We start from the raw sequence: 19,600 nt of genomic DNA, 5'->3' as shown, positions 1-19,600 counted from the left end.
TTGATTTGTACCTTGACGTGCTTCCTGTGACATGTCGTCATGTGCTTCCTGTGCCTGTTTGAGCTTTTCTGTATTGTACCTTCTATTGTTTGTGCTTTGCAACTCCATGCTGCAATCCTTTCTTTTTGTTGTAAATAAATTTTTACCTGGACCTAGTGTGCTGTCTCTGCATCCTGAGGTCACCCTTCAAGCCTTGATAATAGTTACAATAGTTAGTTTATTGACTATAAATTAGGCAAATTTATTGTTGCCATATGGCTTTTTGATGCATGTGTGATGTAATCATTTCTTACACAATGAGGTCTATGCAATGTGTTCAGACTCACCTTCCAAAGAAGTGAAGTTGAGCTGCACAAACAGTCCAGCCTGTCGGTTGGTGTTCCCTGTGGTCACCCTGACAATGACAGAGTCACACTGGCTTATGTTTACAGCTCCAGCTGTGGGCACTCCTGCACTGGAACCATCTGTGCTGAGCTCTCCTCCACTTCCATTGTTAATTGCAACAGTGATGGCCAGACTGTCATCCAGTCCAGAGATGGGAATCTGGGTGCCGTTTTCAGTACGAAACTCCATGGATGCCACTTCTGTGGAGACAGTGTAGTTGGCTACATAGTTGAAGGGGAAGGGGTTGGACTCCAACTGAAGGGAAAACAAAGAATTGCAGGATTCAAGTGAGAAAATGCCATGGAGAGTTCATTGTTTGAATGGGTGGCAACACAAGAGACACTTCATGTTCACTGTTTTTACCTGAAAGAGCAATTGCAAGACACTGTTTCCTGCAGCAGCTCTTCCCAGACTGCTGTTAAACGCTCTGGGGATGGAGAACCGTTGGCACTCTGAAAGCAAACATGATGGCAGTGTCTTGACACATTGCTCTTGACAATCCTACTTTTAGCAATCCTCCTCAGTTAGCAAGGTGAAGAATATAGACATCACACTGAATAAACGCCCCACCTGGACTTCTGTTGCCGTGGTAACAGAGCAGGCTCTGGGGGTCGGCCAGTTTTCCTGTGGCAGCAATCTCTGCTCCCCTCAGCACGAGCGGCTCTTCGTTGAGGACGCGGCCATGCATAAGGATCAACATGAGGACCGAGGACAAGCTGTAGGCTTTGGCTGCCACTCGCAGTGGGTGTGGCTCCAAGGAGGAAGGGGAGGGGTCCAACAGTATACCGCCGTGGTATGAACCAGAAGAGGACAATGGGGAGGTAGAGAAGAATGATGGGGAATCCACATAGGGAGGTTGGAAGTAAGACGCTGACTGGCTGACTTGATGGATCAGATCTCCTTAAGTTTTGAAAGAGAAGAGGAGATGACAATTTTTTTTCACACAAAGTCCTCTGTTAATTTACAATATACAGTGCTGGAAAACTTACCTTTAAAAAGTTATTATTCATAGTTACTTTCCCAAAAAAGTAAATTAATTACTAACGGAATTACTTCTTAACAAATGTAATGAGTTGCCAGGGAAAGTAATCATTGCGTTACTTTTTGAAAACCCTTCATTGGACGTGTGCCTTTGATATGATTAGAGTGCATAACGTAATATCTGTGATTTTCAGTTTTCGTCTTTAAAAGGTGGTGCCTATTGAGTGACAAGTGACGTCAGCAAGTGAGAGTGGAATTAGCTGTTAGCGCAGCATTAGCAGTCCACGTGGAGTGACTGGCATGAGTGGGAATAATAGCGTTATTAAAGGGGAGTTGGGGACCTATTATGCAAAACCAACTGTTGTTACCCATTGGTACCTGTTTTTGTGTACTTGGGATCTGCATAACGCCCAAAAATTTGAAATCAAACCATGGAGGCATTGCGGAGATATTTATAAAACAATCCTGCCTTCCTTCATACTTCCCCCAAACCAGCCATTTGGAATTTTCACCCTAAGAGCTTTGCACAAGTCCACCATTGTAGTCCCACGCTATAAGCTCCTTCTTTTTCTCTATCCTCTTGTTGTGTTTCAGACTGGCTCGTACATGCATATGCATCCTCCACAGAAGACATTTGTTATACAAAGTAGTGTATAGTTCTAACATATCTATCAGGAGACTCCATATGGAAGCGCTAAAAACTACAAACATGGCTGACGGGGAGAAGACGCAGTCGAAGTGGAGGAATGTAAATAAGACCACCCACAAAACAGCGCATACTTGAAGATGGTCTGTAAAACATAATCTATGTAAAATTTTGACCAAAGAACCAACAATACATGTTATGTAGATAAAAGAAAGTGTTTTAAATGCAGGAAAAAAATAATTACATGACCCCTTTAAAGGGAAACTGCACTTTTTTTTTCAGAGTCAATATGAGACAAGAACACAGAATTTAATTTTTTTTTTCAGGATTTTGAGGATGATAAAAAAACGCTTGCAAAATGCTGCTAATATATTTTATATGTGTATATATATATATTTTATATGTATATATATATATATGTATATTATATACACACTGCAAGCATATATATAATTAGGGATGGGATTTGATAAGATTTTTCCGGTTCCGATTCCACTTTTGATTCTGCTTAACCATTCAGTTCCTTAACAGATGTCTTATCGATTCTTATTTAGAAAAAAAAAAAAAAGAAAAAAAAAGGGGGATTAGCCTCGACTGTGTAACATAACCTTAGAAAGCCTACAGTGAGGTCACATACTTAACATAAAAGAAAAAAAGTATTTAAAAAAAAAAGAAGAAATAAATGTGATAAATAAATATTTTTTCTGTAGAATTGAAAAAAATTAATAATGTGGAAATTACACAATAATGTAACATTTAGTAACATGTGATATTGACTTATTACATACAAAGTACGAAATGTCAAGCCTTTATTGGTTATAATTTTGATGATTGTTGCTTACAGTTTATGAAAACTTAGATTTGAAATTCTCAGAAAATGTGGGGTTTCAAAAAGTGTAAGCCAAGATAATCAAAATCGTAATAAAGGCTTGACATATCTCACTTTGCATATAATGAGTTAATATCACTGATTAGTTTCACATTTGAAGCTAGTTGCTGACATGAATGGACTTCTACACCGTATTTTATTTTTCTGAGTTTCACCTGTATAATATAATATCACAGAAAATCTGGTGGGAGGAAACATGCACATTTTCTCTGACTACAAAGAAGGGCAACTTTTTTTGGAAAGAAGACGATTTGCAACCTTATTTTTTGAACCTGAATACACAGAGGATGAACTACTGGTTATACAAGCAAGCACAAAAAGACGGTGAAACGTTGGATCAGTCGGCAGCTGAGAAAGTGAGGTCGACTTGACTTGACTGTAAATGTGAAACTTGGAGCCAGGCTATGCCAACATAAATGGAGCGCTTACTAAAATCAACAAGAAAAAAACTTCCCCGGCCAGCTGGACCAAACAGACAACTGTCCATCAAGTTAATGACTATAATATTGATCATGATACAAGCAACACGTCATTCTTGTTATTACAAATACAGTACATACACTATAGTATATATCTGTATCATGAATCAATTTAAGTGGACCCCGACTTAAACAAGTTGAAAAACTTATTCGGGTGTTACCATTTAGTGGTCAATTGTACGGAATATGTACTTCACTGTGCAACCTACTAATAAAAGTCTCAATCAATCAATCAATCGAGCTAGCTGTGTACAAAAAACATGAAATGTAGGCTAATACTTTACAAATACTGTAATATGATTGTTCATGTTTTTCAGTCAGTACAGATGGATGTCCTATCACATCGTGTTGTGCATTACAAACTTAAAAGGCATTCAGCTGCTGACGCAAAAGCTAGCTTACCCCTTGTCGTAGCTAGCTTACCTCTTTCCATAGCTAGTTTACGGCTAATGCCCTAGCATGCCGTCGCAAGACAATGTGTTACTACACTAGATAAACAGTTCCTCAGTGTTCACTCTTACAATAACAATGTTGCTACAGCTTGGTTATTATACAGATTAATGAACGTAAATGAAGTATTGTTGACGGTTTTTGGATGTACTTTTAATTAATTTAGAGGCAGAATGGATTGCTGCCATTAGCTGCATTTCCAGCCGCCAAGAACGAGACAGTTTTTAGAAATTAGAATGCAAAAAAACCCCAAAACTTTTGTCTTCTGGTCTCTTGTAGGAATTGTGAACGATAGGCAAAATTCCCCCAAAAAGTGCAGTTTTTTTGGGACGGCGTGGCTCGATTGGTAGAGCGGCCGTGTCAACAACTTGAGGATTCCTTGTTCAATCCCCAGCTTCCGCAATTCTAATCACGCCTGTTGTGTCCTTGAGCAAGACACTTTACCCTTGCTCCTGATGGATTGTGGTTAGGGCCTTGCATGGCAGCTCCAGCCATCAGTGTGTGAATGTGTGTGTGAATGGGTGAATGTGGGAATATTGTCAAAGCGCGTTGAGTACCTTGAAGGTAGAAAAGCGCGATACAAGTATAACCTATTTACCCTTTAACCCTTTGAGGTATAAGCAACCAAGACAAAAACATGTGTTTTAAACATAGACAAAGATATCTCACCCATGATGTTCAGGATGTTGTCAGCTATCTCAGTCGGAGTGACCGTTCCCTGCTTGGTGTCATTTTGTAGAATCTCTAACATGGACTCAAGTTTGTTCAGAGTGCTGTTCTGACACTCTTCACAGATGAACTCCCTGCTCACCGCCTAAAAAAAATACAAACGGCAAACAAATATCAGCCTTCTTTTTTATAATTCTTAATTTGTTCTCTTTTGGGTTCCCAAGAACACACATCTTACGCACCGTGCACTGAGCTAGCGCAGCAGAGGTTTGCTGAATGTCATTCACAGAATTCAGGTCCAGTGCTGTCAGAGCCCTGGTGATGTTGCTGCGGACTCTGACTCGATAGATGCGCTCAGCGAGGGACACCCGGGTAGATTCCCTGCTCTGCTCATACTGTTGCAACACAAATGCAGAAATTAGCATTGATACACATTGACTTGCTCTAAATAATTCAGTAGGAATATATCTTTGATTTCATTTTGGATTGTTGGTATGAACAATTTTCAAGACCTTACAAACAATCTAGAATTTCATCATCACAATCTCCACATTTTTGGCCAGCATCCCAGTTACTGTCCGTGCAATCATTGGCTAATTGTTCATGTCAATCATTACAGCAGCAGCAATAATTGATTACGGTAATCAGTAAATCAATACATGTTGATTATTACTGTTGTAATTTCACCTGGAGCAGCTCTATCACAACAGAAATACTGAATACACTTTTTCAAGTCTTATCAACCACTTTAGGAAACCATCCAACATTAAAGAGGACCTATGATGATTTGAATCTCTATTTAAAACACTTCCTTGTGGTCCAGATAATATGTGTTTAATATCATTTAGTGGAAACGTTGCATATATTTTGCTCCAGAGTCACTTTTATAACCCATTCTTTTGAGTCGGTCTGCAAGATGTTCGATTGTGGAAGCGTGACTGGATTGCAAATGAAAACATGTGCCACCTTCCCCAAAAGTATCACATCTGTGGTCCCTTCCAGGGTTTCACGTTGTTCCCATTGGGTTGAGTTTTTTCTTGCCCTGATGTGGGATCTGAGCCGAGGATGTCGTTGTGGCTTGTGCAGCCCTTTGAGACATTTGTGATTAAGGGCTATATAAGTAATCTTTGATTGATTTATTGATGTATCTTTTGAAAATGTACAATGTTAAAATATATATCTTGAAGTCGTCACCGCTAATCTTTTTTCAGACACATTTAAAAATAAAGAAAACTTCATGAACATTATATAGATTCACCTGGTCACAACATTAGATACACCTGCATGGTTGGTAATCGATTCAGACTGTATAAAAAAATATGTTTTTTGTAACTGCATGTCGCACTTCTGTGTTATTATGCGCATGACATGTTTAGGTGAAAAATAATACTTCATTATAACTTTTTTTTGTGTTTCCTGCCTCAAGCAGAGGGATCCAAAACTGTGTGCAAGCTCACGCCAAATTGCTTGAACCTTATGTGTTGACACTTTGGTATTGTATAACACGAGTATCCAACATTGTAACAACATTTCAAAGTCAGAAAAGACTAAATTTATCAGCGTGTATCACTCTTCTCAAAGAGCAGCGGGTCTTACTTTGACCCCTCGCCCTCCCAAACACTCACAGCCGTGACATAAAGAAGCACAAAAAGAGTGACAGAAAACAGTCATTAGGGGTGTCAAAAAAATTGTTTTCCCGAATGACTCACGATTTTTATTTGTAACAATTCTTAATCGCAAAAAAACTATCTAAAATCGATTTTAAAAATAAGAAAATATATATATATATATTTTCCCAAAATCTGTCCTGTCCAGCTAATTTAATAAATGTTTGTGTACAATTTTCCATCCATCCATTTTCTACCACTTATTCCCTTCGGGGTCGCGGGGGGCGCTGGAGCCTATCTCAGCTACAATCGGGCGGAAGGCGGTGTACACCCTGGACAAGTCGCCACCTCATCGCAGGGCCAACACAGATATACAGAAAACATTCACACTCACATTCACACACTTGGGCCAATTTAGTGTTGCCAATCAACCTATCCCCAGGTGCATGTCTTTGGAGGTGGGAGGAAGCCGGAGTACCCGGAGGGAACCCATGCAGTCACGGGGAGGACATGCAAACTCCACACAGAAAGATCCCGAGCCCGGAATTGAACTCAGGACCTTCGTATTGTGAGGCAGATGCACTAACCCTTCTGTCACCGTGCTGCCCTGTGTGTACGCTTTTATCAAACAAAATCAGTTTTTTAAGTAATATACAAATGTATTACAGCTGTTTATTTATTTTATGGAGGATTGTCGTTCATCATAGAACTGGCACCCAACGTTATAAAAAAAGTAGTGATTTTGAATCGACAACCTATTGAATCATTACTCCCAAGAATCGAATCGAATCATGTAATGCCCAAAGATTTGCAGCTCTAACAGTTAATTTGTATTTATAAAAATATTTGAATTTTTGTATGTGTTTTGCTTACATGCCTCATTGCCAATTATGCAAATTAGACAATGACTGCATCCTCCTCTCTCGGATCCAAACAGAAATTGTAACTTTTATGTTTTTCCCTTTACACACCAACAGAGACTTAGTCCTATACCGTGTCAATAAAAACAGCTATTATAATCTTTGAATACAGTAATAGTTCAACCTTATTTGAAACAAAAATTGGAAACATTTGCGCTTTGGTTGTATGGTTATGGTTTGAGTTTATTTCGAACATTCATACAATTACAACATTATACATTACAATTTCCAGTTTTTCTTTTTAATATGTTTGAAAAGGATTAGGAAGAAGCAGAGCTTATTTCATCCAACCCCTTTTCCATTTCATAGCAATTGCTAACACTTTTGTTCACTTCCTGTTCTTAATTTGTTCACAATGTACTCCATAAATACTACAATTCAGAAAAAAATTATAATAAATAAATAAATGAATAAATAAATAAATAGTGAAGTAAGTTTTATTTCATATAGTGAGATGATTAAAATTATTAATGAGTTGAAAATGTTTATCATAAGCCTTCTTTGTAAACACTTTGAGTTGAAACAGTTTCTTAAACGGCATCATATTAGTACATTGTTTGACTTCTTCCTTTTATCTAATCCATAATTTAATTCAATATGATGTCCAGGGTGTACCCCGCCTTCCGCCCGATTGTAGCTGAGATAGGCTCCAGCGCCCCCCGCGACCCCGAAGGGAATAAGCGGTAGAAAATGGATGGATGGATGATGATATACTAAAGGTTTGAAATGTAATATGTGCATACAAATGTTTTAAGTCACATTTCGATGAATGTTAAATGTGTAATGGACGGTTTTCAAAACAAACACACATTTTAGAAAAGGATGAATTGTAATAAACTACTACCGTACTTAACACAATTGAAAAACAAAAAGTGAAATATTTTGGCCATGCAAACAAAAAGGTGGTATAAATGACCGCTGAAAGGAGGCAAAATAGATGAAAAGAGAGGAAGAGGAAGGCCCAGAGCAACATGGACTACCAACATCAAAGACTGAACAAACTCAATTATGGTACTGTGAAGGTGTCAGAAAGGAACAAAAGCAAGAGGAATTTGAAAAATTTAAAGACATTTTAAAGAAGACGAAAATGAAAAAAAGGATTCAACCTGCGGATGACGACAGTAATAGTAATAGTCAACACAATGCACACAATGTTTTCACGTTGAAGCTTTTCCTACCTCATTTAGGACAGTTATAAGAGCCAAGGATAACTGCCTGACTTGTTGTGAGTCTCCTTGCTCCAGCAGTTGTTTCAGTTTGCTGTCAGTCAGCTCTGCCAGCCAGTGAGGAAGACTTGTGTACTCAGATGGTGGATCTGGCAGCTCCACCTCAATGGATCTGTGCACAAAGTATTACTGTAGATAATGCTATTTTATGCATCATTTATTGATGGTCATATATGTTCTAAATATGAGTGTATGGATAACTATGGGGAACTGCACTTTTTTGGAATTTTGCTTATCGTACACAATCCTTATGTAGGACAAGAACATGTATGTTTTCCTTTTTTTATGCATTCTTATGAATAAATAAATGCAATCAAAAGTGTGGTTACAATGGAGCCTATGGGAGTCGCTCTATTCTGCCTATAAAGCCCTTAAAAACATCCAAACACCTCCATGAAGGTTTTTTATACATGCTGTAAGTATATATGTAATGTAGTAACATGCACATTTATAACATGTAATATTTACGTATTTTGATCATTTTAAGCATGCGGCAGCACATTCATTAAAAAAACGCAACTCAACGTTTGCTTTTTCCTTCGACAACATCACTGATTACTATTCACAGCAGACTTCATGAGAGCCAACAAACATAATAAAACATAATTTACTGTACAATGTCTGCTTTTACTAGGATGCCAATTGCTAGGATGATGTCATATTCCTGTTGAGATGAAGAATGACTCATAATCCTTGCGAAAAACAAAGGGTGGTGAAACTTAGCGTATTTTCGTGTCTTTCTCGCCATTTCTGGGTCTAAATTGGATGCCAAAGTTGACCAACATGTGGGATTATGTCCTCATCCTTTTACTATCAAGGTGAGAGGCATTATTTAGGATCTAGAATAAACTTTGACTATCTGAGGTGAGAAAGTGTAAACAAGTTTGTTGCTGTAACAGCAACAAGCTTGTTTGCTCTTTATGACAATGTTCCGCTAAATATAGTTTGTCTGTGATAGAACTTATAATAACAATATCAATAATACTTGATTAAAATTCAGGTGACAAAATGAAAATGGGAGTATTGTGGCATTTTTTGGATGGTTATTTAAAGGGCTTTATGGGCGAAATAGAGGACCAGGATATGCGCAAAATTCCAAAAAAGTACACTCCCCTTTAAGAAAATCAAATAATTACTTGTTAAGGGCAGTTATTGCTGCACCCTGAAGGTCCTCTACTGTGATGGAAACAGCAACACGGTGTCGGGCCGAGCTGAAGCCTGGCGGAAGAAAGGCGGAATGCTCCGGACTGCTGCCTTTGTACACGCAGAACTCTTCGCAGTAGTCTTCTCTGCAGCGTGTCACCAACAAACTGTAGAGTAAAGGTGTCTCTGAGATGCCCCGATCTCTGTATCCTGGAGGAGAGCAGGAAGGAGGATGTTAGCAGAACATGTTTAAATAAATTGTCCGAAATTTAATAAAATATAGACAGAAACAACTTCATAAAAACCGTCTAAGAGTTCTCAAATTATTCTACACCAGGTATATTCAGCGAAACAGTTTTGGGTGCCACATTTCCAGAAAGCTAAGGACCGGGTGGGCCAGACTTCTCTTTTCACTATCAGTCTTATTTTGCTCACTATTAGTCTTATTTTGTATATTCCGGGGAATCAGCAGTAGATTTGATTTTGGTCTATTTAGTTTGTCAGAGTTAGAGGAGCACCCTGCTAATTTTAAAGGGGAACTCCACTATTTTTTTAAATTTTGCCTATCTTTCACAATCATTATGAGAGACATGACATTGGACGTATTTTTTATTTTTTTGCATTGTTACTCGTAAATAAACGTTAAAAAAAAATCTGCTTACAGTGGAGCCAACAATACTCCATTTACATTTCGTGAGTTAAATATTAACTAAGTATTAGCGATATTGTTATTATAAGTGCCAACACAGCAAATGCCATGATCATGAGTTTGTGTGGGGTTTTTTTGACATGATTGACTGGTGAGCTGTTTCATCCCTTACTTGCTCCCTGGAAGTTTATTGTAGATCATAAATCATGCCTCTCACCTTGATAGAAGGACGAGGACATATTCCGTAAAATTGGTACACTTTGACGGACAATTTAGAAATGGCGAGAACAACATGAAAAGACGCTTGGTTTCCCCTCTCTTGTCTTTGTGAGGTTTATAAGTAATTTTTCATCTAAACGGGACAATATCAACATCCTAGCAGCAGTGATGGGCAAGCTACTTGGAAAATGTAATAAGCTAAGCTACAAGTTACTCTCGATTAAATGTAGTTAAGCTACAGGGGAAGCTATCCCTGGAGAATTGTAGCAAGCTACACTACAAGCTACACGGCAATAATAGCTTGATACATCAACGTTTTAACAGCATTAATATCTATGGGCCCACATGTATAATATAAATGTTAATGTAAATGAGAGTGTACAAATGGACCCAATAAGGGTTCAATACTATTAACTATCTGTCATTTAGCTGGGGATACCCTACAACTACTTCTATGGGTCTGGCCCCACACCCCACTGTGTGTATTTATTTAGTTTGCCTTTTCTTTGGCCCACCCCTATAATGTTATTCATTTTTTCTACCTCCAGTAAAAAAACAGCATCTATCTATATCTTGATAAAAAAAAACAATGACTTGTGTGTTGTTTGGTAACAGTTGATAATGGTTACGTGCAGTTAAACCTTTCTTAAACTCAATTCTCCTTAATGTGTGTTTCTAAATTTGTGTTGGACGTCTTAGATGAAGAGAGCTTTTTATGATTTTGGTTTACAGAGTAAACAACTAAACACTAAGGTTTTGGCCATTGTTTTTTCTAAATGCATACATTTGTCTAAATATGGCCAAGGACACACATTATTGTTGGTTTCCAGCACGTCATCTTCATTACTAAAGGAAAAATCTAATTTGCGAGAGATAATTCCTTTGCCATTTCTAAGTATGTATTTTTTTTTGAGTCGTCAGGTTGAAGCATCCCTCTGTCTCTGACTTCCTGGTCGTAATGTGACATGAGTGCGTGTCTGTAATGATTTTTTTCTTACTCGTTTTGATGACCCACCTTATCATGCCTCTGATTGGCCTATCTGTAATGTTTCACCCTAACCTTAGCCAATTGTGACTCATCATACGAACACCAACCAATTCTCATGCCATTTCTCCGTATGTATGGATGCCCTTGTTCATCCAGGTCATTGTATTTTCTCCATATTTTTTAGCCTGGTTTTGTAGTCCATTTTCTCTCTTTGTAGCTTGTAGCTTTGATGTAAGCTACCTTGCTACATGGCTCTAAAAGTAGCAAAGCTACAAGAAAAGCTCCTTGTTAAAAAAGTAGCTAAGCTACCGCCAAGCTACTAGAAAATGTAGTTTAGCTACATGTAGCTTGTTACTGCCCATCACTGCCTAGCAGTTGGCATCCTAATGACAGCAGACATTGTACAGTGGGTGATGTAATATTATGTGTGTTGTCTCTCATGAAACCTGCAGTGAGTTGTAATCAGGGATGTTGGAAAAAAAAAAGCGAAAGTCGTGATAGGTTTTTGAAATGAATGCGTGGTGTATGCTTAAAGTGAGCAAATTACATAAATATTAAATGTAATTATATATGTGCCTGTTACTACATTACACATATACCGTATTTTTCAGACTATAAGTCGCAGTTTTTTTCATAGTCCAGTGCGACTTATATATGTTTTTTTCCTTTTTTATTATGCATTTTCGGCAGGTGCGACTTATACTACGGTGTGACTTATACTCCGGAAAATACGGTACTTACAGCATTTTTTTGTTGACCTAATGTGGGATATGAGCCGAGGATGTCGTTGTGGCTTGTGCAGACCTTTGAGACACTTGTGAATAAGGGCTATATAAATAAACTTTGATTGATCGACGTATATAAATCCTAAATGGAGGTGATTGGATATTTTTAAGGGTTTTATAGGCTGAATAGAGCGACTCCCATAGGCTCCATGGTAAATGGACTTTTGATCGCATATATTTAATATTTAGAATGCATTAAAAAAGAAAAACATATGGGTTTTTGTCTTCCATAAGGATTGTGAATAATACGCAAAATTCCCAAAAAAGTGCAGTTCCACTCTAAAAACCTTCTGTAAAAAAAGCTAGTCAAAGATTATCTCTATGACAACACTATTTTTTTTAATGAATTTGCGCAAAAATTGTGAGTCTCTCACAAGTTTTTTGAACTGAACTTGCCAGTCGAATAGCCCAAATTATGAAAAAGAGTGGACCTAAAATGGAACCTTGTGGAACACCACTAGTATAACTAAAGAAGTTGAACAAAATAATTGTTGGGGAATTTCCTGCAAACGTGATTGTCTCCCAAGTTTTGAACTGAAGTTGGATGTTGGTATAGTGTCATTCCTGGTTTGGATTTGGCCCCCGGACAATTTGAATAGCCCTGTTCTACACCAAACACATCCGACCTTGCATCTTGCAAGTCAAAATGTCTTCTTTAGTTAATGATAAATGAAACGATTAGTGATAATTGTGTATCAATAGCATACCGTACCAGAGCAGTTGAAGTGTACTCTCTCCAGCAGTGTTCGAATCCTCCAACCTCCACCGTCTTCATCACCATTATTCCTTTCCGCCTCCCCTCCCGCTCTCAGGTGACACTCCCCACCAGCCGGCGGCATGTTGTGGTGCAGGGTAATGGAGGCGGCGCCGTCGTCGTCCAGCGTGTCGTCGGTTACATGCAGGGTGAAGATGTAGGAATCTCCATGTAGAAGGACACCCTGTCGCAGCACTAGATTCATGCCGTCGCTCCCTGTTGTCGTCGAGGAGGAGTCCAGGATTAGGGTCTCGTTCTGCGAAGTTACAGCTGTCCATCTCTGAAAAGGAGACAGAGAGTTGTTTGAAAACGCAAGTGTCACGTTGGAGTGCAGATAATTTTCCATTGTTCCAACTTTCATTTTATCCACATGAGACAAGAAGTCTCAAGACTTCTGCTATACTACATAAACACATCCAGCTGGTAGACACACTTGAGCACCAAATGAGTCAACTACTCAGACTGTTTTTCTGTTTTTGGACATTACTTATTCTCCCTGGCTCCACTTGACAATGACCTCAGTCTCATACCCACTTACTAATACCTGCACCATAAAAGTAACAGAAGATGGAGGGAGAGTAGGAGGAAGACTCTGGAAATAATGATCTCATTGGTGTCTGTGTGGAACAGTGACCTCACCTCTCAGTCATAGTGGGAGTTAAAATTGATTGTGTGTCCCAGAGTGGTTTGTGTGTGTTTACCCCACGATGAAAGCCCTGGCAGTTTGTGCAGGTTCCTTTGAGGTAGACATACGAGTTCTGGCTGACTTCGTAGATGGACTGGGCCCTACAGGACACACACTCCAGATATACCATAGGGATGTGGCCGCTCTGGACGAGCACCTGCCAAAGATACACAAACATCAAACTTTTGCACAGCCGTAAATGGGTTGGAAATTGAAGTACAGGTCACAATACAATATTTTATAGTATTACTTTGCTTATTTTTCTTTGAACGTTATTATAGCCCCAGCTGTACTATCTTAAATTCCATATGCCGATTTTTATCAGGAGGTTTACAACAAAGCTTTGACAATCGATGTGTAATAATGACTAGAATTTTCCAACATTAGGTCAACAATTTTTTTTTTTTACAAGCATCTCTTCTTCTTCAGTGAACAAATTCATTATTCTAAGTAGACAAACTAATGTTTAGTTAACCTGCACGGCACACACATGATCATTGCTATTTTGTAATTGTCAGGATGCCTTGATGATACATGACTCACATGAGAAAATACCTGTGTTTTTAAACATATGCACAAAGTAAGACAATATGATGAAAGTTGTAAAAAGGACACAGCTGCAAAAAAAGCAATCAAAAATAACTTTAACTCCAGCTATTGCCTGTGTCCAACAAAAAAAAAATACAGTAGGAAGGGGATTCATATGGACCCATTCATTGCGATACACCTGACACATGAAACGTGGCGAATTGGGGGATGGCACAGACAGTTGTTGGGTATCTTAAAATGAGTTTTGTGGCAATTCCAAATTTGACCACAGTATCATTTGAAATCTAGAAACGCAGTCAAAATGGAACATCTTGCAGGCAGCCTCAAAAACCGGGTTATAAATGTGACTGTGCAGCAAAATGTACACTAAGCATATCTAATAAATATTAGGTAGACCACAAGGAAGTTTTTAAAATGTATATTACAATCATCATAAATCCCCTTTAATCTGTGTACTAAATCGTGAATATGCTTGTCTTAATTTTAACATCAACTTGCAGAGAGACTGGAGATGTAAAATTACCGGTAGCCATTGGTTATAATCTCACATATTTATTTACATGTCAAATGTTTATTAATATGTTTTGTCCTTTTTTAAATTGACTACATCTAAAAATCTACAATAGACTGTATGCAAACATATTGGATACACATTCTGTTCCGTTAACCTTCATTGCTTTATAATTTTGAGACTGACATTATTAACCTGGCTTTTCATTATTGGCCGCTAACTTTTAAAGGATGCAAGCTTTGCTTTACAGCAAGAACCACCAACTGGGAATATGTTTTCAGAAGTTCGAGGGGGTTCACTGTACACTCACAGTTTGTGTGGTGGATTCTGGGGTCATTCCGTCTTTGCTTATAGCCAGTTTGAAAGTGTATTCCACATCTGCCTCCAACTCAGCGCCAGAGATTCCCAGTACGGGACCACTGGAGCCCAAGCCAAAGTTTAGGCTGGAGCAGTGCTTGGGACCCTGCAACAAGAGATTACGGTGGAAATTTAATTCAGTGTTCCAAAAACTCTTACGATTGTATGCAACTCTTTCAATGAATGTTTACAGAGTGCAGTCACACAGGAGAAAGAAGTCAACAACATTTATGATAAAGTCTTATGAAAGTGTAGCAAGACGGAGACGTTGTCATTTGGAATGAATCAGTATTAAAAGCAATGATCCGAGACTCTTCACTTTGTGTGACTGTGTGATGGAAGTGTAATTGTCAGAGTGGGGAGCCAAGTGCCAGCTGTGAAAGACTGAGTTGATCATTTAACAGTTGCATAACCCAATGCCTGCCTGTTTAGAACGGCAGCACACACACATTTATACACACACTAACACACACACATGTACTGGACACACCCATCCTACTGGGTCTTATTTTGTGGTCTACTGAGAGAATACACTCCTATCCAGACGTGGTGAGTGTGAAAAACAGTAAATGATTTCACACACGCTCTACATCCAAACACAAAAACTTGCAACGTGTCCCAAACATGTAAATTCCTCTTCACTTCATTTGGTGCTTACAACCAGATGAGCATTATATAACTTTTCCACAGCACAAAAAGGGGTACCAAACTAGATTACGTCTTATGAATTCATTGTCAAATATGTTTTTTTGTGGAACTTTTACATTTTCACTTGATTAATGTACCAGAATAATGGAAAAACAAGTTGCCTCTATATTTAAGCTATTATTATTTATATCTGATTTATGACACCAAAAGACTTACAGAGGTTGCGAGTAAATAGATATGATCATAATAGTATTTTATATCAAAGACAGATATGTTCTGTACCAGATTATAGCTAAATAGCTCATTTCCATCTGCAGTCCCTGCCCACCTAAATTAAAGAGATACAAAAATCATGCAATAAAATTATAATAATAAAATCATACTATAGCATGTAATCAAATTAAGAAAAGTCATAAAATGCCCTTTCATGGACACATACTTAATATACAATACAACCACACCTCATTTACATCATCACACAAAGAGTGGATATTTTTTTATTTATTTTTTTTGTCAGAAAAAAATACAATCATGTGTGCTTACGGACTGTATCCCTACAGACTGTATTGATCTATATTGTAGGAACCAGACTGTATTGATATATATATTGTAGGAACCAGAAATATTAATAACAGAAAGAAACAACCCTTTTGTGCGAATGAGTGTAAATGGGGGAGGGAGTTTTTTTGGGTTGGTGCACTAATTGTAAGTGTATCTTGTGTTTTTTATGTTGATTTAATTAAAAAAAAAAAAAAAAAAAAAAATATATATATATATATATATATATATTTTTTTTTTCAATTTCTTGTGCGGCCCGGTACCAATCGATCCACGGACCGGTACCGGGCCATGGCCCAGTGGTTGGGGACCACTGGTTTAATGGATACAATAAAACACAATTAAGCATGTCAAGTCAACTTGATTTTCCATTAATACTGCTACTTTAAAGTTAAATGTGGAGAACAGTAAAATCAAGAATAAAAGCACTACTCAACGTACAAGTGCAAAAAAAGTAAAATATTTGTATAGCTTTTTTTCTTTTTTTTAATGAATATTTCTACATTAATAAAGCAAATGTATTATTAGGCCTAAAACCACCTTTTTAGGTAACACACTGTGCTACAGTATTTTTAAAATACTGTGTAAAAAAATTGCGTGCATGTCCTCACCTTTGAGGTGCTTTGGCACTCCCAGTGGTAGTGGAGTAGTGACTGGTTGTCAGGGTCCATATTGGGGTCGTAGGACTGTTCTGCACTGAGCTGGAGGTCCTGAGTCCTCGACCACACCCTATAGGTACCACCTTCTATGATGGGCATGAGCCTGTCAGAACAACAGAGGTATGTAATTGTTTCCTGGTTCAGTAGGCTAACACTTTATTAGTAAAGGGCTTCTTGGTTCATTAAACTGGTTTGCTGTAATGAATCAAACTTGTTAAATAAACAGAATGTCAATATCTTGGCAAAACATAAACATTTTTTTGTAGGTTTGGATCCTAGAGAGGAACCCAATTTGAAATTTGGGTCTTAAGCTGAAAACCCTTGAAAAACCTTGCTTTTGACCCAATCAAATTTTTACAAATATCAAAAATCTTCTAACCCAGGCTTTTAAAAATCTATGAACATAAAAATGATGTGTCAGGGCGATATGGCCTAGAAAATTGCAAAATAGATTGCAGCCTTCTGCGATAATGATATATATCATTAGATTTTTTTGGTATGTAAATGATAATAGGACCATTTCAAAAGTTTACAAAGGCTCCTAATTTAACTGCTGACCTATGCGGCAACATATTGCGTAATTTCCGGTTGTTTTATTTTCTCAAAACTCTTATTAATCTACTAACTGTATACCACTTTCTGTTGTAACATGGCTGTATCTACATGTCTGTTAAAATGTAATAAACAATTATTGTTCTGTTGTTTGGATACTTTACATTAGTTTTGGGTGATACTAGAAATGTGGTTATCGATTCAATACCAAATAGACAAAAACAGAGAACGGCGGAATACAAATTTTTAAATACTAAATAATATTTAGGTATTTAAATGACTTCCCACTGGCTCTGATTTAAATCTTTTGAATTTTGCCCTTAAAGCCCTCCTGTGCCCAGTGACTTATTTTCCCATTTTGTTAACAATAACAAAAACAACAAAATATTTTTTGATGATAAAAAATATCGATGCAACCACTCTAGTATCGACTGTATAATGATATTATATAGCGTTACTGTCGATATTTGTATCAATTCGCACACCTTTGTTTACATTTAAGAACTCTATCCTCCAACTGTGTGTAGGGTAGCATTTTTTGCTATTCCTCGTACTCCAGGGATGACACTTGTAAGAAACATTGTTTATTTGCCGCCATAAAGGCGAGGATTGCTGACTTAGAAATGGGGTGTCGTTAGTCGCTAGCAAGAATGTTACAGTATGCAGGGGACGGGTCTGTTTGCGTGTTGCTATTAAAGTTGCAGGACACAGCTTGAATGTGTCATCAATACGCATTATCACAATATAACGTTACAATTAAAAGCTCTATCCTCGGCTAAATTTATATTATTTATATCGTCTATATCGAGCAACCCTAATGTGTAGTCACCTTCACTGCTTCGGTAGTGCTATAACCTGCAGCTTTAATAACATCTCAGCTTCAGTATATTAAAGAAAGTGAACTCATACATGTACATTAACCTGAAGTCCTTCCTTCACTCTGACAAAATAGATTTATAAAACACCAGTGTTTAACAGCCATGCATGAGTTACATTAAGACCATTTAAACAAAATTGCATAAGGTGGTATAAAACATGTTCTCCACAGACCTTGCTGCCATGACGCCAAGTTGCAAACAGGCTGCCTTCCTTAATGGGACGCCTTCATATGACAAAGAAAACACCAAAGTGTAGTTCCCTGTAGCCAGTGTCATTTTGGGCAGCGACAGCTGTAGCCGCCGCACATCCACCTCCACCGGTAGGGGAATGACTGTATTAAGTAATGGCTGGGAGGGATGAGCCAGGACTCCAGACGGAAAAAGGGGGTCATTATCACAAGACGGCGTTGAGAGTATTTGCCATAAGTACTGTGCGCCATAGATTGCACAGCCTTTTAGGTCTACAGTGGCCTCCACAAAAGTGGGTTGAGATCTCCAGATGGCGAGACGGGGGGCTTGAACCACCTGAACCTCTGGCTCCTCGCACTCCAAGACGCTGATGTTTACTTCCACCTGGGCCAAAACCCAACTCACCAGATTACTGCAGTTCACCTGGCAAAGTGAAAAACAAACTGGTGAATACAAATACTACAAAGAACTCAAACTCCCCTAAAGATCAGTGACTATCTATGCAACAAACATACTTGCACCATGTAGTTTCCTGGGTCGCTGTACTCATAACCCACAGTTGTAGTGTTGGTGTGAACTGGAGAAGAACCATCATTAAATTCCCACAAGCACTCCACAGGATTTGACCTGGGTGTGACAGAAGCTACCAGCGTGATAGTCTTATTAACCAACGTGTCCTGAGGTGTTGCATAAAGGACTGCATTCGTCAGCAGATTCTGCACCAGAATATGCTTGGTGATGTTCTGAGCATGCAGCGCATTGAAGGCCCTCAGGTAAATGGTTAATAAACCTGCTTCTTCTGGTATGTAGGCCACCTGGGATTGTGCGAAGAGACAGTGAGAAACATCACTATTTGCATACCTCACAGATGGAAGTAATATGACAAATTATAGTCAAATCTATGAGGACAAACATCTCCTGCAATCTTACCTCTTTGCCAATATGTGAGGTCTTGTGGAAGTGGTGCAGGTCAAAGGTCCAGAGGAAGCTAACAGGTTTACCCGTCAGGATGTTGGCTGTAAATAACCTCTTCACACCTACAGGGATTGCTATGCAGCTTCCTTGGATGGACAGTCCACGTAGAGGCTCCATCACCTCAACCTGTAGGTGTCGCCTCTTAGAACTTACCTAGAATATTAAATGACAACACATAAAAGTCTGGAAATAATTATCTAAAAACAGAAGACTGTGATAATAAGGGGCAAGAGCATTATTTTGGGTATGC

At 38.3% G+C, this 19,600-nt stretch overlaps 1 protein-coding gene across 2 annotated transcripts in view; it reads right to left on the bottom strand.

The window, feature by feature from the left end:
• pkd1a (polycystic kidney disease 1a) overlaps positions 1-19,600 on the bottom strand; it is a 143,311-nt gene that overhangs the window by 31,621 nt on the left and 92,090 nt on the right. For both annotated transcript variants that reach the window (XM_061988148.2, XM_061988150.2), the window contains exons 21-34: positions 19,306-19,503; positions 18,891-19,190; positions 18,359-18,798; positions 16,709-16,859; positions 14,845-14,997; positions 13,491-13,631; positions 12,748-13,069; positions 9,388-9,604; positions 8,204-8,363; positions 4,741-4,893; positions 4,499-4,643; positions 955-1,284; positions 748-836; positions 327-639 (exon numbers count right to left, since the gene is read on the bottom strand). In XM_061988148.2, coding sequence (XP_061844132.2) covers positions 327-639; positions 748-836; positions 955-1,284; positions 4,499-4,643; positions 4,741-4,893; positions 8,204-8,363; positions 9,388-9,604; positions 12,748-13,069; positions 13,491-13,631; positions 14,845-14,997; positions 16,709-16,859; positions 18,359-18,798; positions 18,891-19,190; positions 19,306-19,503 — 3,112 coding nt within the window. The remainder of the gene's footprint in view (positions 1-326; positions 640-747; positions 837-954; positions 1,285-4,498; positions 4,644-4,740; positions 4,894-8,203; positions 8,364-9,387; positions 9,605-12,747; positions 13,070-13,490; positions 13,632-14,844; positions 14,998-16,708; positions 16,860-18,358; positions 18,799-18,890; positions 19,191-19,305; positions 19,504-19,600) is intronic.

Source organism: Nerophis lumbriciformis, linkage group LG27 (assembly GCF_033978685.3).
Source record: "Nerophis lumbriciformis linkage group LG27, RoL_Nlum_v2.1, whole genome shotgun sequence".
NCBI classification, from domain to species: Eukaryota; Metazoa; Chordata; class Actinopteri; order Syngnathiformes; family Syngnathidae; genus Nerophis; species Nerophis lumbriciformis.
The sequence above is the reverse complement of the archived record's forward strand: the minus strand, read 5'-3'. Positions and strand labels throughout refer to the sequence as shown.